The 21,539-nt window shown below is 35.2% G+C and overlaps 1 protein-coding gene across 1 annotated transcript in view; it reads left to right on the top strand.

Moving 5' to 3' along the window:
• LOC150105806 (periodic tryptophan protein 2 homolog) overlaps nucleotides 1-21,539 on the top strand; it is a 203,313-nt gene that overhangs the window by 76,215 nt on the left and 105,559 nt on the right. The window contains exon 8 of the mRNA XM_090393595.1: nucleotides 9,365-9,416. Coding sequence (XP_090249721.1) covers nucleotides 9,365-9,416 — 52 coding nt within the window. The remainder of the gene's footprint in view (nucleotides 1-9,364; nucleotides 9,417-21,539) is intronic.

The raw sequence follows: 21,539 nt of genomic DNA, 5'->3' as shown, positions 1-21,539 counted from the left end.
TGTTGGATGCTCCAAAACATAAAAAAATTAGGTCACGACTTCAACCAGTACAAAACAACACATATACATCCATGACAAAAACACCAAATGATATAGCCTACACTTTTCCCATGAGCTACAAAGACAACACACAGTCGAAATGGCTCACATTCTGTTACTCCTACCCCAAATCTTGTTTCATCATATTCTATCCTCCTTTCCCAAAATATTTCTTTCACCTTCTTCCCAAAGAATTCACACCCCACCCTTAACCTGAGTTAAATTTCACATTTCTTGTCTTATCAGCAATTCTCCCACATGTCTCTATCTCCACGTTTACAACCCAGCCCCCTTCCTTTCAGGCATACTTCAGTAATATCTCCATATGCTGGATGCCGCTCAATAAGAAAACAACCAGGAACATCCTACAATGGTATGTCCAAAATTATTCCTTCCTTATATTCTTCATATATCTATATCTTTAAAACATTAGCAATGTCCTAAAAATTGAGCAAAAAGCCAATGACATCATAAAAGGGATACTGCTAAACAAAAATAGGCAAAATAGCCATAAATGAGTAATATGGAAAATTTTCCAGAAATAATATCTATATTAACCCAATAGAATATTCATGGGCATAGTGAAAAAGAGACTTGGAAAATTAAATTGTGATACAAAGGCTAACCTAATACAATCCATTATAAAAGTATGGTTTTGAGATGCAGAAATAAGAAAATATGTTCTACATTGTAGAGTCCATGCCTAAGTGAATTAATGAACTTATTTGGAACAGAGGAGTACATAAATTATTAGGTAAAGTTGGAGTTTAATTTTTGTACTTTGTTTCTTGAGAAATTAAATGTTTTTATTTAAAATGTGATTGTTCGGATTAATTTATTAGCTACCATATGGTAAAGTAAAACAATTAATATTTATTAAACAGAAATATTTTGTGTTACATATTGAAAAACATAATCAGTTTGAGCTGGAGAACAGTAATAGAAATTTGAATACACAAGAATTTAAAAAAATGTGTGTGTGTGCACACACGCGTATATATTAAAAAATTATTTAATGCACTGACTATCTTTCACTTCAAAAATTTTGGGAAAAATCATTATTCATTAAATTTTGTGTGTGTGTGTGTGTGCCCGTGTGTGCATGTTTGTATATATATATATATATATATTTCTCAATAGTTTTATCCTAACTACTACAAGACTGTATGCAAGAATATTGTTCATTTGTATTCAGATTTCTGTTATTGTTCTTCATCTCACATTGAATGCTTTGCAGCACAATAAACAAAATATTTGTGTTTAATAAATATTAATTTTTTTACTATGGCATACGTTTTTGGTTTAAAAAATTTCTAAATTTTTTTAGACCTTTAGTTATCCGAATCAAAGATGAGTGGATCAAACTTGCCAAACAGCATTTTTGCCTAGTGATCACTACAAACAGCAACTATAATTTTTTAGTGATTGCGGTTCAATTAGTTTTTGTCAGTTCAGTTTTTTGTGTTTTGCTGGGTACACTAGATTAAATCCCTCCTCTCTCTTTTTTTTTTTTTTTTTTTGTAATTCATGCACTTCAGCTTTTAAACTGGCAGCTATAATAAAATTTATTATTAGACCTCCAGGGAGTCAAGGCCTTATCGAGGAAAACCATACATCACCCATACCAGCTGTCAAAGTTTCTTTTACTCATTCACATTAGCTGTATTCACTATTTAAACTGTTCCACTTACTCATTGTTCTATGAGAGAAAAATTTAGACCCCTTTTTTAACTTCATACAAACTTAACTTCCATGGATGCTCCCATTATTTTCTCTCTGTCTTCCATATAATGAAAAATTTTATCAGCTGATATCCTATAATGCCCTCTCAAATGTTTACAGATCTCTATCATATCATCTCTCTTTCTTCAGTCCACATCCTCTCATCCTTGTAATCTACATTCCATAATTCCAGTATTATCTTTGTGACTGTTCTTTGCAGCCTTTCATCAGCTTCATCGTTTTGGAACCCAGGAGACCAAATCTGCACACAGTAGTCCAGGTGCAGTTGTATTGAGGCAAAATGATTTCCATATCCTTGCATATCAATATTCAAATTTTTATGTGACCTTTGAACTTCAGCCTACTGTCCATAACCCCAAGATGTCTATGCTTGTCAGTTAATCCAAGCATAATCCCACCAGTATAATATGCTATTGGATATTGCATCATGCCAGTGTGTATAAGCCATTGTACACTTCCAGCCTATTCAAATCACCCTATAAATATATATATCAGCATCTCCGATTGCCTCGCCTATCTTTGCATCATCAGCAAACAATTGAACATCTCCTGTTAGATCCTTCCAAATGTCATTAATGTATAGACTAAACAATAATTGTCCGAGGACCAATCCCTGGGGGTCACCTTAAATCCCACATATACCACTTTCTGATACCTGTTTGTCAGCCACCCACTTATCCAATCCTAGTTTATATTCCAATCCTATATTCTCTAGTTTATGCAACAGCCTTTTATGTGGTATCCTATCAAATGCCTTAGCAAAGTCCAACAGTATCACAGTGTATCCATTCCCTTTATCCAGCTCATCTGTAGCATTATTGTAAAGCACGAGCAAATTGCTCGGACATGGCCTCCCTTTACTAAACCCATGCAATTCCTTGCAAAGTATTCTTGTTTGTCCACTCATTTCTTTATGCAAGTTCTTCTTATCAATTTCTCTAAAATCTTTACCATTACTCCAGAGCTGATTGGCTGATGATAGGCACATTAGTCTTTGTACCATTCTTGTGCAATGAGATTATCATGCATTTGTTAGATCTGAAATAGGCGACTTGATGTCACCATTCCAGAATCTATCAATTAACACAAAACATACTTGCATACTTATCTTTTAGCGTAGTATAAATATGTTTTTTGTTTATAACAACTTCCTATGTGATAATCTGTGAATTTTAAAGTTTTATATCTAAGTGTCTAGCATGAATGTAAGTCAGAAAAAGGGGCAAAATAAGAGAGGAATTATTAATGAAATATTGTAGGTGAAAGAATGCGTACTATTCAACAACATAGGGCAAAGATCACCCTAAATACTGTAAGATCAGGGTAAACACCCGTGGGCATTACATCTTAGAAGGCACCATGACGCATATGTTCCCCGAAACAAGAAGTCCCGTATGTTAATCGGTGAAATCACCCAAACGGAGACCAATGGGTGAGACGATAAGATATTTCAAACTCGGAAAGGTGGCGCTCTAGGAGAGTGAATAAAACCTGCGACATGGAAGTAAACGACCCCCGTTTTTTCTTTTTCCTGAGTTTTCTCTCTGTGTGCTCCAAGAGTTCTTTTGGTTCAGCTCTCATTTTTGAGGGCTGACTTACGATAGAGTTCGGTATGACACCGCTGTAGAGTTTCGGCAAGATTAACCGCAGGCCGTGGTGAGAAGATCATCGACATAAAAATCTAAACAGAAGTATAGCGTCCAGCCCAAGCGAGTGCATGCAACCCACGTGGCATTAAAGTCGAGACAACCAGATTCGAAACAAAGAATGAATGGAAACCGAAGAAAAAGAGTAGATAAATACTCTCACTTGTTCTAGCCCCTTTTTGAGAATTGACTAACATTTAAGAGAAAACCAATCTGAAATTTGTATTAAAGGAAAGAGTGAAGATTTTTAGACCCGTGTGAATGACTATGTTTTCTTGAAGCGAACTTTAAGGACTTTCAACCAGATAGAGATTCTGTCATGTTTATTCTGAGAGAGGTTATAAAAATGTGTTAAAGTACCTTAATGTCAAAAATGAATTATAATCATAAATGTAATATGTATTGAGTTATTGAGATATTGAATTTGCTGATACTTTGAAGTAGAATACTAAAATGATTTAAGACTGAGAGAGAGAATGAAAGGTAGAGGTTTAATATTAGATTTGATGATCAATTTAACTTGTATGGCATTACTAATTGAATTTAATAAATGTTTTGATTCTTTAATTATATGTGTTTCTGATCATGATGACTGACCCTGACCCTTCATAAAACTTCAAACCTAAGAATGTGTGTGTGTGTGCGGGAATACTCCAATTGAAAGTGAGGGCATGACTGCAAATAAGAGTAAAATTATGCCAGAGAGCTCAGATTTCTAGGAATTTAATTTATATTGTTAGTAGCACCTGATATTCTATATTTAACCTAAAGGCAGTGTCTATCTCTAACTTTAAGGCTTAGGCTGGCGCAGTAAAAAAATAAATTTGCCTGAGTGATCAGGATAATATATAGAATTCAGGGAACGGGTAAACTTCTGGTGGCCCTTAAAGGTTAAGCTACGTAAGAAGGAGCATAAGAGAAACGAGATGTAAGGCTTAGCTTATTATTAATGTGGATCGCATAACAATGATGCAACCTACTTAACGTAGAGACACGTGTGATAGAACTTGATATTGCGACTTTAAAAAAAAGGCTAATATTTAATGAGTTGTCCCGATATATCAGTGAGAGAGATACAAGACACACAATAACATAATAAAGAAAGAAGGGATGACATAACACATTCTTTCTATTCCTGTGAGATCTTTCCTGATCTGAGACTCAAATATACAAATATGTCAAAGACCTAGCCAGTTCGACTGAACATTCCTTTAGCACATGTTCTAATATCCCACCTACCTCACTCCTCCTCCAATTTGTAATTTGTGCACTCCTGCTTTTAAATTGACTGATGTAATAAAATTTTTTTAATATAAAAGTTTCTGTAATGAATACAGAAAGTTGCACATCTGGTCACCTTCAGTCAGCGGTGTACCAGTTAACTTCAGTTTTTGAAACTTTCAGTTTTATACATTTTGTACATTACAGAAAGTGTCACTCCCATAATACACAGTTCACAGTGGAGCTTCCATGAGACTCGTGAATTATTTTACTAAAATTTTTGTTGTTTATATTGTTTATTGTTTTTTATACTTGAATATAGAAAAATGAAATCTAAATCTAAAGAAAATAGGTTTGCTGTAAGTGGAAAAAAAAAGGATCTTTCATTTTCAAAGTGGATTTGCAGTATCTTTTTTTTTTTTTCTTCTTGTCAGAGAACATATTTATTGCTATGAAATAAATTTTTATTTTTTCTTTTATATGTTTTATAGTAATAAAATTCTTTTGGGTTGCTTTTAACCTCTATAGTGAATGTCTTTTCATATGCTAATTCATCTTTCTCAGCAATACTTATAAACTTTTTAGCCTGTGCACAATATTCCTTCCACATCATCTTTTTATGGATCTCTTGCTTAAAAAGATTATACATTCATTTCACTCTAGGAACACATTTAAATCCTGCCTTGTATAAACTCCTTTTCAAAACTGCCATGCATTGCTGATATCCCATCCATTCAGTAACAGATGCCATTGGATACCGAGTTTGTCATAATTTCCAGCTTTATAGTTCATCATGTAAACTGTCTTAATTGGAACATCCATATAGTTAGTACTTCCAGAGACAGTATGCATGATCACAGTCACCAGCTGAAAAACATTCACGTTCTTAACAGAGACTTCGTCTTCTTCTGATGCTATGGTTAAATCTAACTCTCTTTGACATGCTTCTTGAGCTGTTTCACAACAGCTCAATAAATTCTCTTTCATTCTTATCATCGATTTCTCTTCTACCCAAGCAATGTTTGGATAATTTAAGGTTGCCCATAATGATTACTCGCTTAGTACCCATAAGGGTAATTTGGTGTTGCATTTCATTGTCCCCCAGCAGTTGAACTATAGTAAAAACCCACCATATATTGTATTTTATCCTATTAGCCTCATACTCACTGCTGCATGGGACATTATTATTACTTTCATGAGTTTGTACCCTGACTGGACACACATCATCTGATTAGTAATACTCCCCATCTCACATTTTGCCTCTTAGAATTAGCATGTGATTCAGATAATAATATGTTGATGATTAATAAAAATGTTATTCTAATAAGAGAAAATTAAGGTGTATTAAGTTGAATTTGGTTAAGTATGACAATATAAGTAATTGTTTGTTGGAGTATTTGTGCTTCAGTGAGCCTCAAACCTATAATACTGCTCTCTTCTGTTGGATGAATTAGATATTCCAACATAGCTTTGTACCATATTTCAGTTACCATACTCCTTTCCCCTAGTAATGTGACTCAACTCTGTGCAACCGAATTTTTTATATATATATATATATATATATATATATACATACACAGTTAAACCCCTTTTTTTACACTTTTTGGGGACTAATGGGAAAAAGTGTAAATAGCAAGAAATGTAAAAAATCATTAAAAAAAAAGGCTAAAAGATGACTTACTGCTAGTATGTGAGTCTACATACTAGATTACAAAATTTTATAACTGAAAATAAATGAATTTACAATTACTTACATTTATCTATTTAAAAAAATCTTTAATTGTTGATTGTTTTTGCTTTTTCTGCACTCTTATAAGTTCCACCTGCCGCAGTATATAAGGCATTAAATGCCCCATCGTCTCCTGATGCACTTGCAATATATCGCCTCAAAACAGAGATAGCTTCGATTGCTTCTTTACTAGTAGGAATGGTAGGTTCTTGATCAGTCTTCTTCAACCTCTTCTTTACCAGGGTATTTGGAAAGGATGTCCTCTACACTTGGTACCATTGATGTGATCACACCAGCATCAACATAGTCTTGAAATGAGGAAGACTCATCCATCACATAGCAGTTGTTGGGTTTTGACATATCTTCTTCCTCCTGTAGTTGTTCCTCCTCTTCTGCAAATGTAACTCCTGCCTTCCGGAAACAGTTGGATATGGTTTCAGGAGTAACATGCAACCATGCTTTGGCCACATAATGGATGGCATCAAGGATTGATTGGTATGGTCATTTGTTTTGGGTCCATACCATTATCATGCATAAACACAGCTTTTTCAACAAGCATTTTTCTATATTTCCATTGAAATGCACTAATGATCTAATGGATGATCTAGATCTAATGGCTGAAGCTCACTTGTACAATTAGGGGGGGAAAATGCTAATCTAATGTTTCTGAGCTGCAGATTTTCAGAGTTCAGGACATTTGTCTAGCAGCAGTAGTATTTTGCAGTGATTTGTCCCCATTTTAGCATCCAGAGCATGCATGGTGGATGTGAAGATGCTGCTGGTCATCCATGCTGTGCTGTTGGCATCATACTTAATAGGCAGATTTTTCATGTTCTTAAAACACCTTGGCTTTTTAAAATTACCAATTACCAGTGGAGGTGATTTTTCTGATCCATCAGCTTTGACCATGAGCAAAACAGTTACCTTCTGCTTGCTAATTTTTCCACTGTGACACTTCTCTCTTTAAAACACAATGTTTTACTTGGCAGAATGTTATAAAAGTACTCAGTTTCATCAACATTGAAAATATTTTCAGTTTGTAGTCCTGAATAATAGTCTTTAGTTCATGTTTCCACTGGTTTACAGTTTCCCCTGTAACACTATTACTTTCTCCACACACTTGATTATACAAAATTTTGTGATGAGTCTTGAAACGATCAATCAATCCATTTGACGCAGTAAAACCATTAATCCCCAACCTCGCAGCAAATTTAAGGGCTTTCGCTCAGAGTATAGTACCATCGACTGGAATACCCGACGCTCTCGTAGAAACAAACCACTCCACCACAAGTTATCCAATTCATCGTATGTCGATGTCCTGATATATTTTCATTTTTTTGACATAGCACCAGATTGCTTTGCATCGAGTTCAATGCTTGACCTGTTTTTTACTATCGTGTTCAAAGTGGACACGAAGAGACCAAAATCTTTAGCTAATTGAACGCATGTTCCAGCTTGCCAATCTACATGTCGCAGAATTGCCATCTTTTCTTCTACCGAAATACATTTTCTGTTTTTTTTTTCCATGTTACTAACTTGGATCATCCACCACTGCAACTTGAAAGCAACTATCATATGCTAAATTACTTACCAGAAATTCTGCAATATCAATTTGTACTGTGATTGAAAAATCACGGTAATCCTCATCACTGCTGCAAGCGTGTGAGCCACTGTGATGGCGGAAACGAAACTACAGCCGAAAGCAACATCACCTAGGAAGAGAAGTGCAAAGATTTCCGCAGAAATCGATTTGAAAATCAGTATTGCCACCTGAGAAAAAAATCGCAAATCACAGGAAATAACGTCCACATCAAGTTGTTAATGGTGGGAAAACAATACATCGTGAGAATAGGCCTTAAGACGGGACCAACGGAAAATGACGTAAATGGCAGGAAAACGTAAATTGTGGGAACATAAAAACTGGGTTTTACTGTATATAGAAGAAGAAGTGGATATCCAAACAGAGTTCTTTTGATTTGTTTTTTGGATTAAGCATGGTTTATCTCCTTGTACTGTTTTTTTTTTTTTTTTTTTTTTTTAAGAATAAATTTTTCTCTTTGACAGATTTACTCAGCTATATATCCATTTTTTGTGTTTCTTTCCTTCTCTCAGGTTGGAGGTTGATGTGAAATATCCACAGACATAATGCATGCTCAGGTTGTTGGTGAACATTGATGAATTCCTTATGAAACTTTCAACAGAGTTATATTTCAGAGATGTCTGTCTAACAGCATGCATCATCTCTCAAATTTTGTCACATGGTTTGATTCACTAACCTGGAATATTCTGGTCTATTCCATCTTGATATCATAGATCAGATTTATATCCTCATTTATTTCAGAATTTGAATGACTTGAAAACAGTTGCATGGGTTAGAACCTGTATGCCATTTTTACCATTTCATGACATTCTATTAATAATTATCCAACCCAAATTTATCACAAAATTTTATATTTGCATTCAGTTCAACATCTTCCAATGCAGAAGCAACACAAAACTGCATACAAAAAAAAAAAAAAAGTATAATTAAAGCATAAAATGATGTATGATGATCATGTGGGTTCTACTTAAGTTGTCAAATTTTCAACTAAAAATATGTTTAGCTTAGTTTAAACATATTTACTCTGAGTGAAGATGTGTAGATATGTCTTATTATGTTATGTAGCAGTTTGGTCTCTGTTATTGAGTTGGAAGAAAGAAAAACTCCTGCAAAACAGCAACTTGGTCCATTACACTGTAGACAGATACAACAGACTATAGGAATAGCTATCTGTTCTGTCGGATTTAACTTCAGGTGAACAATGTGGACTCATATAAGATCCACACCATACCATACAAATCATAAAATGTAGCATTTATAAATTGATTTTAGCTATTAACTTAAAAATAGATATCTCTAATTAATATATGCAGTATTTGTATGATTGTGTTTATTTTTTGTCTCATCCAAAATTTTTTTTAAATACTGTATTTCCTTTATTTATAGATACTACTTCAGAAAAGGAAGTCAATAAACTGTCTTATAGAAGACTTTCCAAGTAAACTTTTCAAATTATTTTAATAAATCTGTATATGTTACATTATTGCATTTGATAAAATAGCTTTTACTTGTTACCAGTCCCTTTTTCATAGATGCTCTGATTTTTATGTATTATACTTTTTGTTGTTGTTGTTGTTGTAGGTATTTTCATGGGTACTCTTTTGCTGAGCTCACTTCCAAATAAGCATGATAATGGGATTAGTCTCTCTCTCTCTTTAATAAGAATAAAGAAAATCACAGTGAAAGAGGAAGTAAGAAGCTGAAAACTGTGACTGGATGTTGATAGCAACTTCATGTTTATCAAAAAAGAGGAGGCATAAGGATTAGATATAAAAAGAATAAAGAAAATTATAGTGACATGTTTCATTTCCTAATGTCTAACATCTTAAGGATGTTTTAACTAGAGAAAACATAGAAAGCTCTATGTCCTCTGTCCAAAAAGAAACCGAACTTTTTGAAAAAAGAAGAAACTAGTGGCGTGAACCTGTTGTATCTTTTTGTTGTTGAAAGCGGCAACCTTCATTAGTGCTGTGTCAACTGTTTATGACATTTGTTTCATTAGAATCTGAGTTATAGTGCCAAGAGTGATAGTGTGTTTTGACGAACAGTCGGAAAATGAGTTTTAAACAGAGAGCTGCGATTGTCTTTTGTGTTAAACTTGGTAAAAGTTTTACTGAAATGCATGAAATGCTTCAAAAAGCATACGTGATGAATGCTTATTCCGTACTCAAGTCTATGAGTGGTTTAAGTGATTTCAAAGTGGTCATGAGACGCTTGAGGACAACGAAAAGCCGGGCCTTCCAAAAACTGGAATTCATAAATTGAATTCTCGATTTGTTCCCCACAAGTTGACCGACAACCAAAAAATGTATCGAATTGAACACTGCAAGGACCTCATTAAATCACTTGTAAGGACTCAAATTTCCTTGAAACTTTTCAAATCGTTACTGGTGACAAAACATGGTGTTTTGAGTATGAGCCCAACACAAAGTGCTAGTGCTGAATGGAGACCACCAGAAGAGGGACATCTTAAAAAAAAAAAGTCGCTTGGAGAAGTCAAAAGTAAAGACAGTGCTGATTCTACAATTCAAAGGGCATTATCCACAAAGAATTCGTTCTGCCTGGCTAAACAGTCATTGGTTAGTTTTATCTCGAAGTTTTGAAGCGATTGATAGCAAGAATTCGTCGCGTATGGCATGAATATCGTGATGCAGGCAGCTGGTCATTTTTGCACGATAATGCACCATCTTATCGTTCGAACATTGTGAGACAGTTTTTGAGCAAAAACCAAATTTGTGTTGGATCACTCGCCGTATTCACCTGATTTAGCACTCTGTGACTTCTTTCTCTTCCCCTGACTTCATTTGCCAATGAAAGGAAAGCGATACGACACCATTGAAAACATTCAAGCGGCAGTAACCATGACCCTCAACAGTATCCCAAAAACCGATATAAAAATATTTATTTAATGAATTAATTGACCTTGCCAAATGCTGTATTGAAGCTGAGGGAGAGTATATTAATTGAAATAAATGATTTGAATAATTATAATTGGCATGTGTTTTATTTTCTATCAGAAGTTCGGTTTCTTTTTGGACAGAGGGTGTAAAGACTTGCAAAGATATTTATTTTTTAAAACAATTCCAAGATGACAGTCCATTTAACTACAGGAGATGCCTAGCATATTTTGCTGCTTACAGCTACAGCAAATATGGTTTTAAATTGTTGCTGGCTTGATGCCAGAAATAATTTAAAACTAGAAACAGGAATCAGGTCCTTATGTTACATGGCATCTGGAAGTCTCTCATCTAAACAAATAGATATCAGACCAGATCTTTTTGATAAAGGTCAGATATCTATTTGTTAAAATGAGGGACTTCTAGATGTCATATAAAATAAGACCCTTCTTCCTGTTTAGAATGCCATGCAAGCATATACACTTGTTAGATTATTTGAAAATCATGATAAATGTCTTTTCATCCATTGATGAAACATAAGACATTGAAACTGATAACTAGTCTACATTATAGCATTCTAGAAAGATATGAGAAGTAAAACATGATTTATCCTTGTGCTTGGTGATGTTGCTAAAGTATTCATTCTCCTAGATTTCAAGACTTATTCCAGTCTTTATAAATCTTGCTGCAGGAATGTCTTATTGACACTAGGATATTTCTGGAAAGGAACATCATATCAGGAATCATAAAAACTTTGAAGCATCTGCACTAGTTTGGAGGAGGTCCTGACATCTACTTTTTTAATGCACAATCTATATTATATGTAAATATGAGGACCTCTTTCAAAGGTTTTTATAATCCCCGAAAGATAGTGTTCCTTTCTTAAAATATCTTGGTGTCTCTATAAGCTCTCTCTCTCTCTCTCTCTCTCTCTCTCTCTCTCTCTCTCTCTCTCTCTCTCTCTGCTTTGGAAGAATCGACACCTTGGAAGCTCCACTAATTCAAGAATAAACAAGCCTTACCTCCCATATCTTTATAGGATGTCATGCTATGGACTTTTAGCTTTAGTGCCATATCTTGATAGTAACCTTCTTTCATACATTTTCAAAGAATCTAGTGAGGTATATGCTCACATGGCTCTAAATAGGAACCATTGCCTTATCTTGCATGACATCTGCAAGTTTCTCATTTGCTCATGTAGCATATAAGACCTTTTCCACACCAGTAATCATCTACAATTGCAACCAGCAGATATGCTAAATGTTTCACATGTGTAACTGTATTGTCATGTTTAAATTGTCTTTGTGAATCTTCAGAGCTTTTGTCATTTAGTTTCCTCTAGTTAAAAATTCTTGAAGATGTCTGACATTAGTCAATGAAACAAGTCATTGTAATTTTCTTTATTCTGATTAAACATATAAGAGTTGAATCCTGTTATCTCATTTATTTATATCTAATCATTGTTTTCTTCTTTTCTATGAACATGCAATTGCTGGTCAACATCCATTCACAGTTCACCTTCAGACTTACAAAACGAACTTCTTGTCATTCTTTCATTCCGCTCATTTCTATCCTCCTGAACAGGCTTCCTCCTCACATTATTTTCTCCAAGTACCACAACCTCTCCTCTCTCTCTCTGTTTAAGAAACAAATCAATAGGTTCCTTCTTTTGTCTTAACTAGTTGCCAGCACACATGGTACTGATGGGCTGTAGGTTTTACAATCTCTTGTTTGTTGGATTAATATATATATATATATAATAAAAAAAGATTATAAAGCAGAAGCTTAGTTTTTGAAAGCTCATTTATGAAAATTAAAAAATAAGATGTAAAAGTAATTTATAGATTACCTAAACATCTTGAGACAAACATTTAATGTTTAATGAGGTTTGTTTCCTTACATTTATTTTAAATAAAAAAGAACAAAATATATGCATCAGTTTTTATTTTTTTTTATTTTTATTTTTGGAATAATACTTTTAACTGTAAAACACATTTATTGTAAAAATGTGATAGTTAACTATAAGTGTTCAGTTGTTAAAAAAGAAAAATATCTGGCAAACTTTCAGTACTTCTGTAGTGCATTCATTAGTATATGATATCCTTTGGTTGGAAAGTCCTATGTTTGATTCCCATCTAGAGCATGATTAACTTTTATAACACCTTTTCATCTCTTATTTCATTTGTCTCAGTTCTTGGGAGTAAACTCAAGAACTGAGTTTTTTGAGTCCTGCCCAAAAAAACATATCAGGTTTCTTCTTACTCTTTAACTACTTGTTCACACACACAGTGCAGATGTTCTAGAAGTTTTGTATCTCCTCTAAGAAATATTGGGGTCCTCTTCCTCCTGTATGAGGTGATTCATATATATATATATATATATATATATATATATCATCATCAAATTCCTGACATGTACCCTCAAGGGGTGTACAGGATGTGATAGTGCTACATGAAAAATTTACACCATTACTAACTTCCTATCTACAATTTTTCTTCAAATCAGTCTATTACTTGTCAAGACTCCAATATTATCATTATCAGATCTTATATTTCTATCGTCTAAGGCACATTGTACCGTATCAATCCACCAATATCTTGGTCTTCCTCTGGGTCATTTTCCTGCCAACATAGCAGAGAACACTTGTTTTGCTAATCTTTCCTCGCCCATTCTGTTTAAGTGACCATACCACCTGAGATTAGCTCTGTTAATGCATTCCTGGATGCCGACAATGTCAAGTTCTTTCCTAATATCCTCGTTTTTAATATGATATTGCCATTGATGCCATCTGTTCACACCTCTAATCTTTCTCAGGACTCTCATATCTGCGGTCTCTAGTCTTTGGTCAAGTGTTTTACTTCTGACCCAGCTCTCAGATCCATAAGTTAAAACTGGTTTGAACACTGTCTTGTATACAGCTAATTTAGTGTTCCGACTAATTTCTCTCTTATTCCATATGAATTTATTCAATTGACTTCCTACCATACCAGCTTTGTTGATTCTGTTGTCTATTTCCATATTTAATTTACCATCTTCACTAATTCTTCTCAACCGTTTCTCAAGTATACTTGCATAGATCTTGCCAGGAACACTCAGTAGAGAAATACCTCTGTAATTCTCACATTCAGTTTTATTTCCCTTTTTATATATGAGTACTATGAGAGCTCTACTCCAATTATCAGGAATTCGTCCCTCTGTCCATGCCTTCTGAACTATGCAGTGCAGCCACTGAGTAGATGATATTCAACCAGAAATGCTCATACTTGAGCATTTCTGGTTGAATATCATCTACTCCTGCTGCCTTTGCACATTTCAAGCCTTTGATGGCTTTTTCTACTTCAAGTATGGATATGTATTCCTGACTGTATGCCTGTTGAGTGTTTTTTACCACTGTACTGTCACTGCTTGTTTCATTTAGCAATTTTTCAAAGTAATTACTCCATACCTCAAGGATATCTTTTTCTCCTGTTTTCATGTGACCTTTATCATTTCTAACTCCTTTTACAGTTCTCTTTCCTCCATTTCTAAGCTTCTTCAACAACCTCCAGAATATCTTACCACCTTCTTGATATTTATTTTCTATGTTCTTGCCACTCAGTTAACATACATATTTTTTAAAAAAGAATTCAATGATTAGAACCGAGATTTAAGTAAAAAGGTTTTAATATAAAAACACTGTACTTGCAAATATCTACTTAGAGGATTTTGAAACCAAGGCTATCTCTTCCTTTATTTTAACACCTAAAGTTTGGAAACACTATGTAGATGATGTCTTCATTATTTAGAGCCATGGACATGATTCCCTTATGGTTTTCCTCGAACATCTCAATAGCCGACATTATAGTATTAAGTTTACTGCCAAGCTTGAAACGGATAATTCCCTGCCTTTTCTTGATATCAAACTGACCCACTCTTCTGGTAAACTCAAAATATCGATATATAGAAAGTCCACACATACCAACAAATATCTGCATAGTCAGTTCCATCGCTTCCCTCCTCGTAAGCTTGGAATGATTTCCACCTTGGGACATAGAGCCCATTCTCTTCTGGATGACCCAAATGAACTTCTTACAGAAATAAACCATCTCAAAACTTCTTTCAAAGTTAATGGATATTCCAAGAGAATCGTTGAAAGATTCCTTCTTAATCCTCCTAGACATCGTTCAGAAGAAACAAATAGATTCAAAGGCAATATATCTATTCGTTACATAAGTACAGTCTCACATAAATTAGCAAAAGTTCTAAGAAAATACAATAATCAGAACCTTGTTCACTTCACTTCCAAAGATCTGTTTCTTAATAAGCCACCCAAAACCTCGTCATCATCATCTCAAATACCTTGGTATATATAAAATATTGTGTGATTGTGATATTCCTTATTTTGGGAAGACAGACCAATCTGTTGAATTGCGTATGGAAGAACACGAGGGACATTACTTACAAGAGACAGCGAGCCAGTGCATTATCAAGTCATATCCTTTTCTCAGCTAATCCTAATGATGAAAGCCAGAGTCACAGAGTCTGCTGGGAAAAATCTACTAACATCTTCCGTTGCAATGATGAACTAGAGAGAAAAATTGTGGAATCAGGGGAAATCATCTTCAATCCTTTTCATATAAATAATAACTTTAGCTACAACCTCCCAGATAGTCATTCAGCTGTAATCATGTACTGGCGTTCACAAGATGCTACTAGCATGTACTTTCCCAACAATACAACAAACGAAAGAACAGCTTTAAATACAACCACAACGATTTAATGTCAGTTATGTATAGAGACTCTCTATGATGTACATAGTTTATTTAAGCTTCAGTGTTTTTTCTTTCTTTTATAATATCACCTGATGAAGGCTGTTACAAGCCGAAACTAGTCGTGTTTTTATATTAAAACCTTTTTACTTAAATCTCGGTTCTAGTTATTCGATTCTTTTTTTAAAAAAATAAATATATATATATATATAATCCCTTGATTAACACAGTTAACGTATCCAGAGAAAACATGCAATATATGAAATTGTGCTAATTAAATATAATATTCAATATGAAAAAATATAATTATTTCATAGGCTTTAAAAATACAATATGTTTCAAATTAAACTAGAACAAAATATATTTCAAACTTGAGGGTACTTCATTTAGGTATTTTGTCTAGTAACCAGATCATGGGGAAGAGATTTTGACAATTAAAAAAAATTAGTTCAAAAATTTCCAATAGGGGAAATATAGTGCTGTGAGTGGAAGAAAAAAGAAAATTACATTAATATGAACCAGATGGTATGTGATTGTGAAGTGATTCAGAGTCGAGGATAAATGAAGTTATTCGAATACTTATTTTGCTCATTTCATAAAATAATGTGATACAAAAAAGAACATATCATATAGAACTAACATACTATAAGAAGCTGTCAAAGAGATATGGATGATCAATAGAGGCGATGTTCAGTGTGCTGGCCTTTGTAAAGAACCAATAGCTGATACTGCCATACTGTTGAAAGGTTTTTCATGATGTGCAATTTTGTCTTTTAAATCTTCTAGGTGAAAAATTTTGCCCCAATACACCATGCTTTTGAGGTAATCCCCAAAGCTAAAATCCACAGGGGGTTAAGGTTTGGTGAATGCAGTGGTTACGTCATAGAAAATGTCTCATTACTCTGTCCTCTGCAAAATGTTAATGTTACTCTGTTCAATTTTTTTTTTTTTTTTTTTGGACCTGTGACCTGATTGATTTCTTTGAAGAAAAACGTCCCAATAACAAATTTGACCATACATCTCATTCGTATTGTGACCTTTAGCAGATGTAAGGGAGCTTGTTGAAATGCACAGGAATTCTCTGTAGTTGACATGCTGCAGTTTTGAATGTTTACTTCCACAAACATGTAAATGCACTTCATCACTCAGAGGATTGGCATTAAAACAATAGGATGTTCCCAGACCAATCCTTGTCTACCTCCATGTGTGTCGGAAGTGGCAACGCAAATGCTTCTCAGACATTGTCATCTCCCGTTTGTTTGCAATTCTTGACTGTGAATGATTTTATATGGGTAGCATTGCAATACTTTATGCAAAGTTCTCCATACCATTGTGTATGGTAGATGGCATGTAAACCTAGAGCATTCTCATTTGACTTCTCAGCAGCTTCAGTTGCTGCATCTTCAGTCATTTGCAGAATTTCAGTCTGTCTCTTCATATCAATCCATTGTACTGCATTTGGTGTCATTGGACCTTTTACAAAAGCTTTTAGCATATGTACAGCATTTTCTCAATTTCTATAGAAGCACTTTACAAGCAAGGCATGTACAGGCAAACTAAGACCCACATTGTACAAGTCAAATGACTATAGAGTCAGACTTACTCCTACGTTTATACTGCCCTACTTCTTATCATCATCAGCCATTGTTGATCCACTGCTGGATGAAGGCCTTTCCAAGATTACTCCAAAACTGTCTGTTCATGGCTCTCCTTTCCCATGTCACTCCTTCAAATCTAATGATATCATCGATCCACTGTGATTTAGGTCAGTGTCATGGTCGTCTTGCCTCTCGTGGAATCCAATCCAGTACTTCTTTTGTTCATCGTTGATCTTGTCTTCGAGCAACATGCCCAGTCCATTGCCACTTCAGATGTTTCACTCTTCCTGTGATGTCAGAGACTTTGGTTTGATTTCTTATCCAGGTATTCCTTTTGCGATCCAGTTTTGTGATACCAAGTATACTTCTTTCCATACTAAATTATGTTCTTAATTATTGAATTTTCTTTGCATTTAGTGTCCATGTTTCACAGCTATATGTCAATATAAGAAGAATACATTGGTTAAAAACTTTTCTCTTCAGGCATAATGATAGTTGGCTTTTGAATATTGAATGTAATTTTCCAAATGCTTTCCAACCAAGCATCGTGCATCTTTTAATTTCATCCATGATATTTTGATCCATTGATATCTGTTGTCCTAAGTATATGTAATGATCTATTGTTTAATTTCATCATTATGGATTTTTATTATTTTTGGTTGGACATGGCTATTGAACATAACTTGGGTCTTCTTTAGGTTTATCTTTAGGCCAGCTGTTTTGCTAGCCATTTGGAGTTCATGGATGCAAGTCTGTAATTCATGTGCAGTTGAAGTAAAGATAAGTATGCCATCTGCAAAGCATAAATGGCTTAAATATCTTCCATTTATCTTCAGACCTTTCCCTTCCCAATTGAGAAGTTTGAATATTTCTTCTAGGTACGCTTTGAATAATTTTGGAAATATTGTGTCACCCTGTCTTATACCTCTGTATTTCACAGCAGAGATGTTTCAATTGAAATGAATTGCTGCTGTGTCATTAGTGTCACAATTTATATACAGGGTGTTCGGGATAAATTTGACAGTTTCGTAAGGAAAAAGAAAATCTTCTTTGTATCTATTAAATTTAATGAATTGACAAAAAAACATTACAGGCAGAGTTAATTACAATACTATCAACAAGATTTACTCAAAATAACCACCATTAGCATCGATCACAGCTTCAATTCTGCTTCGGAACCTCGAACAAGCTGATGCTACAGTCTCCCTGGGAAGGGCCGCAAAAACTGTTTTAATTTTATCCATTAACTGGGCTTTTGTATTACTGGAAGTGCGATTGGTGTCTTTTTCAACTGCGCCCCATACAAAATAATCCATGGAGTTAAGGTCTGGGGAGTTTGGAGGCCAAACATTTGGACTGGTGAAGTCGTAGAAATTTTCAGACAACCATTTTTGACTTTTCCCAGAGGTGTGGCAAGGGGCCGAATCCTGCTGCCATACATACGGCCTACCATTGGCTACCCTTGTTATCCAGGGCTTGACTACAGTTAGCAACTCCACGAACAAAGCCCGAATTCCAATGCCAGGGTTCTTCAACACCTGTTCCTGCAGATTTGCGAGGAATTCTGCTGTACGAACGCAATCAGATCGTCTGCTAGGGATCTTTCTTCTTGCTACATCCTCGTAGTCACCATTGCAAGTCTCTAGTTCATGCCTGATTGTTTTTACTGTATTCAGGGAGCATTGGGCAGCAGTCGTAATATCCTTATTTTGATGGCGGGCACGAATCATCATGATACAAGTTATTCTCTTCCATGATTCAGGTGGGTTCCAGCTATCCATCCTTTCTGACATCTTGTATGTGAATGAAGAAGGGTCCAAACTTTTAAATGAAGAGAAGTGTGTGTTAATACATGTAACTTACGGAAAAATATAATTAATTATAAATATGTCAAATTTATCCCGAACACCCTGTAGATATAGATAGATAGATAGATACTAGCAAGCAGTATTTCATTGTAACAGTTGAATACAGGTGGTATGGCAACATGACATGAACTCAGCGACTTCGAGAGAGAGGTTTCATCACTGGCTGTCACATTGGTGGCATGTCCATATGTGCTGTTGCTGCTCAACTGGTGCATCCAAAAATCAACAGTTGGTGATGTGATCAACAAATGGAGGCATCATTAGTGCAGGGAAACGTCCAGTGTGGCCACTGAAAATGACCGACAAGGATAGGAGGGTGTTAAAATGGATGGTACACAAAAACTGGTGACAGTTGGCACAGACCATTCGTGATAAGTTCCAGAATGCCAATAACACCATGGTGGGCATTAATACTGTATGAAAAGAACTCCATTTACTATGTTTCCAAGGAAGAGCAGCTGTGCACAAGCCGAACATCACAGCAACGAACAAGGCTGTTCATCTGCCTGGTGCAAAGAGCGAATGAACCGGCCAATTGACCAGTGGAAAAAGGTACTCTGGAGCAAAGAATCAAGGTTCACCTGTTTCCATTCTGATAGCAGGGTTTGGGTGTGGAGGCAGCCTGGTGAATGCTTGTCACTACAATGTGTTGTACCCACAGTAAAGTTTGGTGGTGGGGGAGTAATGGTGTGGGGTGCATTCAGCTGGTTTGGAGTGGGACCACTGGTTGTTGTTTGTGATTCCATGACAGCAACTCAGTATCCTGGTATTCTGGATAATCAGGTGCTGCCTACACTGTGGAGTTTTTATGGAATGATCCATGTTACTATCAAGATGACAATGCCCCATGCCACAAAGCTGCAGCTTTATGGAATGGTATGAAAAAATGGGTGTTAAACAACTGCCCTAGTTTGCACAGAGTCCAGACCTCAACACCATCGAACACCTGTGGGACGAATTGGAATGGCGATTGAGGTCCAGAGCAACATGTCCTCGATTTGTCGTCAAACTCAGTGCTGCTTTGATGGAGGAATGGAGACAAATTCCACCTGATATCTGTTGCACATTGGCAGAAAGCTTCCCTCAAAGGGTGCAGGAGGTGATCAAAGCCAAAGATGTGGACATACCTGATACTAGGTTTTGCCTGCTGATATCATTTGTAAATTACTCAAGTGTCTGGACAATTATTGGTAGATAGTGTATATATCTTATATTAACTAGATGGATATGTGATTCTGATAGCTTCTTGTTAATGCAGCTGAATATGGCAGATAAATGGATTTCTTTCTTTTAAAAGAGAGAGAGATAATGAAATGCATTGTAAATAATACTACTTTATACTCACACTTTTTTTTTTTTTTTTTTTTTTTTTTTTTTTTTTTTTTGTAAAGATACTTTGCAAAATAAGATTGACATAATTTTCTCCACATCTTAACACTAAAATGATAGAATTTTTATGTTTTAACTTCTTTGGTAGCACCTACTTGTATTTTCTGACTTTTAACAAATTAACTCCATGAGTTTAAATACTAGCAAAACAGCTTCCACACCACACATAGATACATTTTTAATGTATCAACTTCACTCATAAAATTGCATACTATACTTTAATGAATAAGTAATCCCTAATCTTCTCTCTTCTACGTGTTAGGCCTACTGGTCTGTTACAGAACTATCTTAAGTCCTTCTAAGTCATATCCATCCCGAGGATAAGGTGACTAGCCCTATGTCTCCCAGTATATTCTATGGCTGTAGTTGCGTGTGTTCCCGGGTCTGGTTTGCCTGCTTGCGGGAGGAAAAACCCCAGATAAACTGGGGAGAAAAACCCTGCTGTCCACCCCAAACCAGCTAACTTGGCTGTGATGACAGAAAGATCCTTAAGCTCCTCACATTGATGACGGGAATCGAACCCAGGACACTCCTTTCCCAGGCATATGGTTGTGAAGCGCATAGCCACTAGGCTAAGTTTAACCTGACAATTTCTAAGTTCCACCTGAGTGATTGTCATTTACATTGTGTTGTCTTTGATGCACTGCATTATAGCCATATATTGATTGTGAAATCATATTCTTTACACACTATGTCTCAAATGGACATCTCATTCAGACATCATTTAGGCAGTTTGTAGCTTTTCATTAGAACTGTTTCTAAGGGCTGATATTTATATTTTACACTAGAAGAGTATATTGGCTCTGTCCCAGCTGACTTTATAAGATTTTTCAGAGTTTGGGCAGAGAGAGAGAGACCTGATTTTTTTCATCACATTTCTGAGTTCCACCTGAGTGATTGTTATTTACATTGTGTTGTCTTTGATGCACTTTATTATAGCCATATAAGCTTTTTTACATTTTTCACATGCCCATGTAGTCCTACCAAAGTTTGGGACATTGTAGCCACATCTTATCTCAATAAGTGAATGCAGTGCAGCAGTTCAGTTAATGATGAGGTTA

This window comes from Typopeltis vanoorti, chromosome 6, assembly GCF_054136105.1.
Source record: "Typopeltis vanoorti isolate ZY-2024b chromosome 6, IOZ_Tvanoo_1.0, whole genome shotgun sequence".
In the NCBI taxonomy this organism is placed as follows: domain Eukaryota; kingdom Metazoa; phylum Arthropoda; class Arachnida; order Uropygi; family Thelyphonidae; genus Typopeltis; species Typopeltis vanoorti.
Note: the sequence above shows the minus strand (reverse complement) of the source record. Positions and strands in the feature narration are given on the sequence as shown.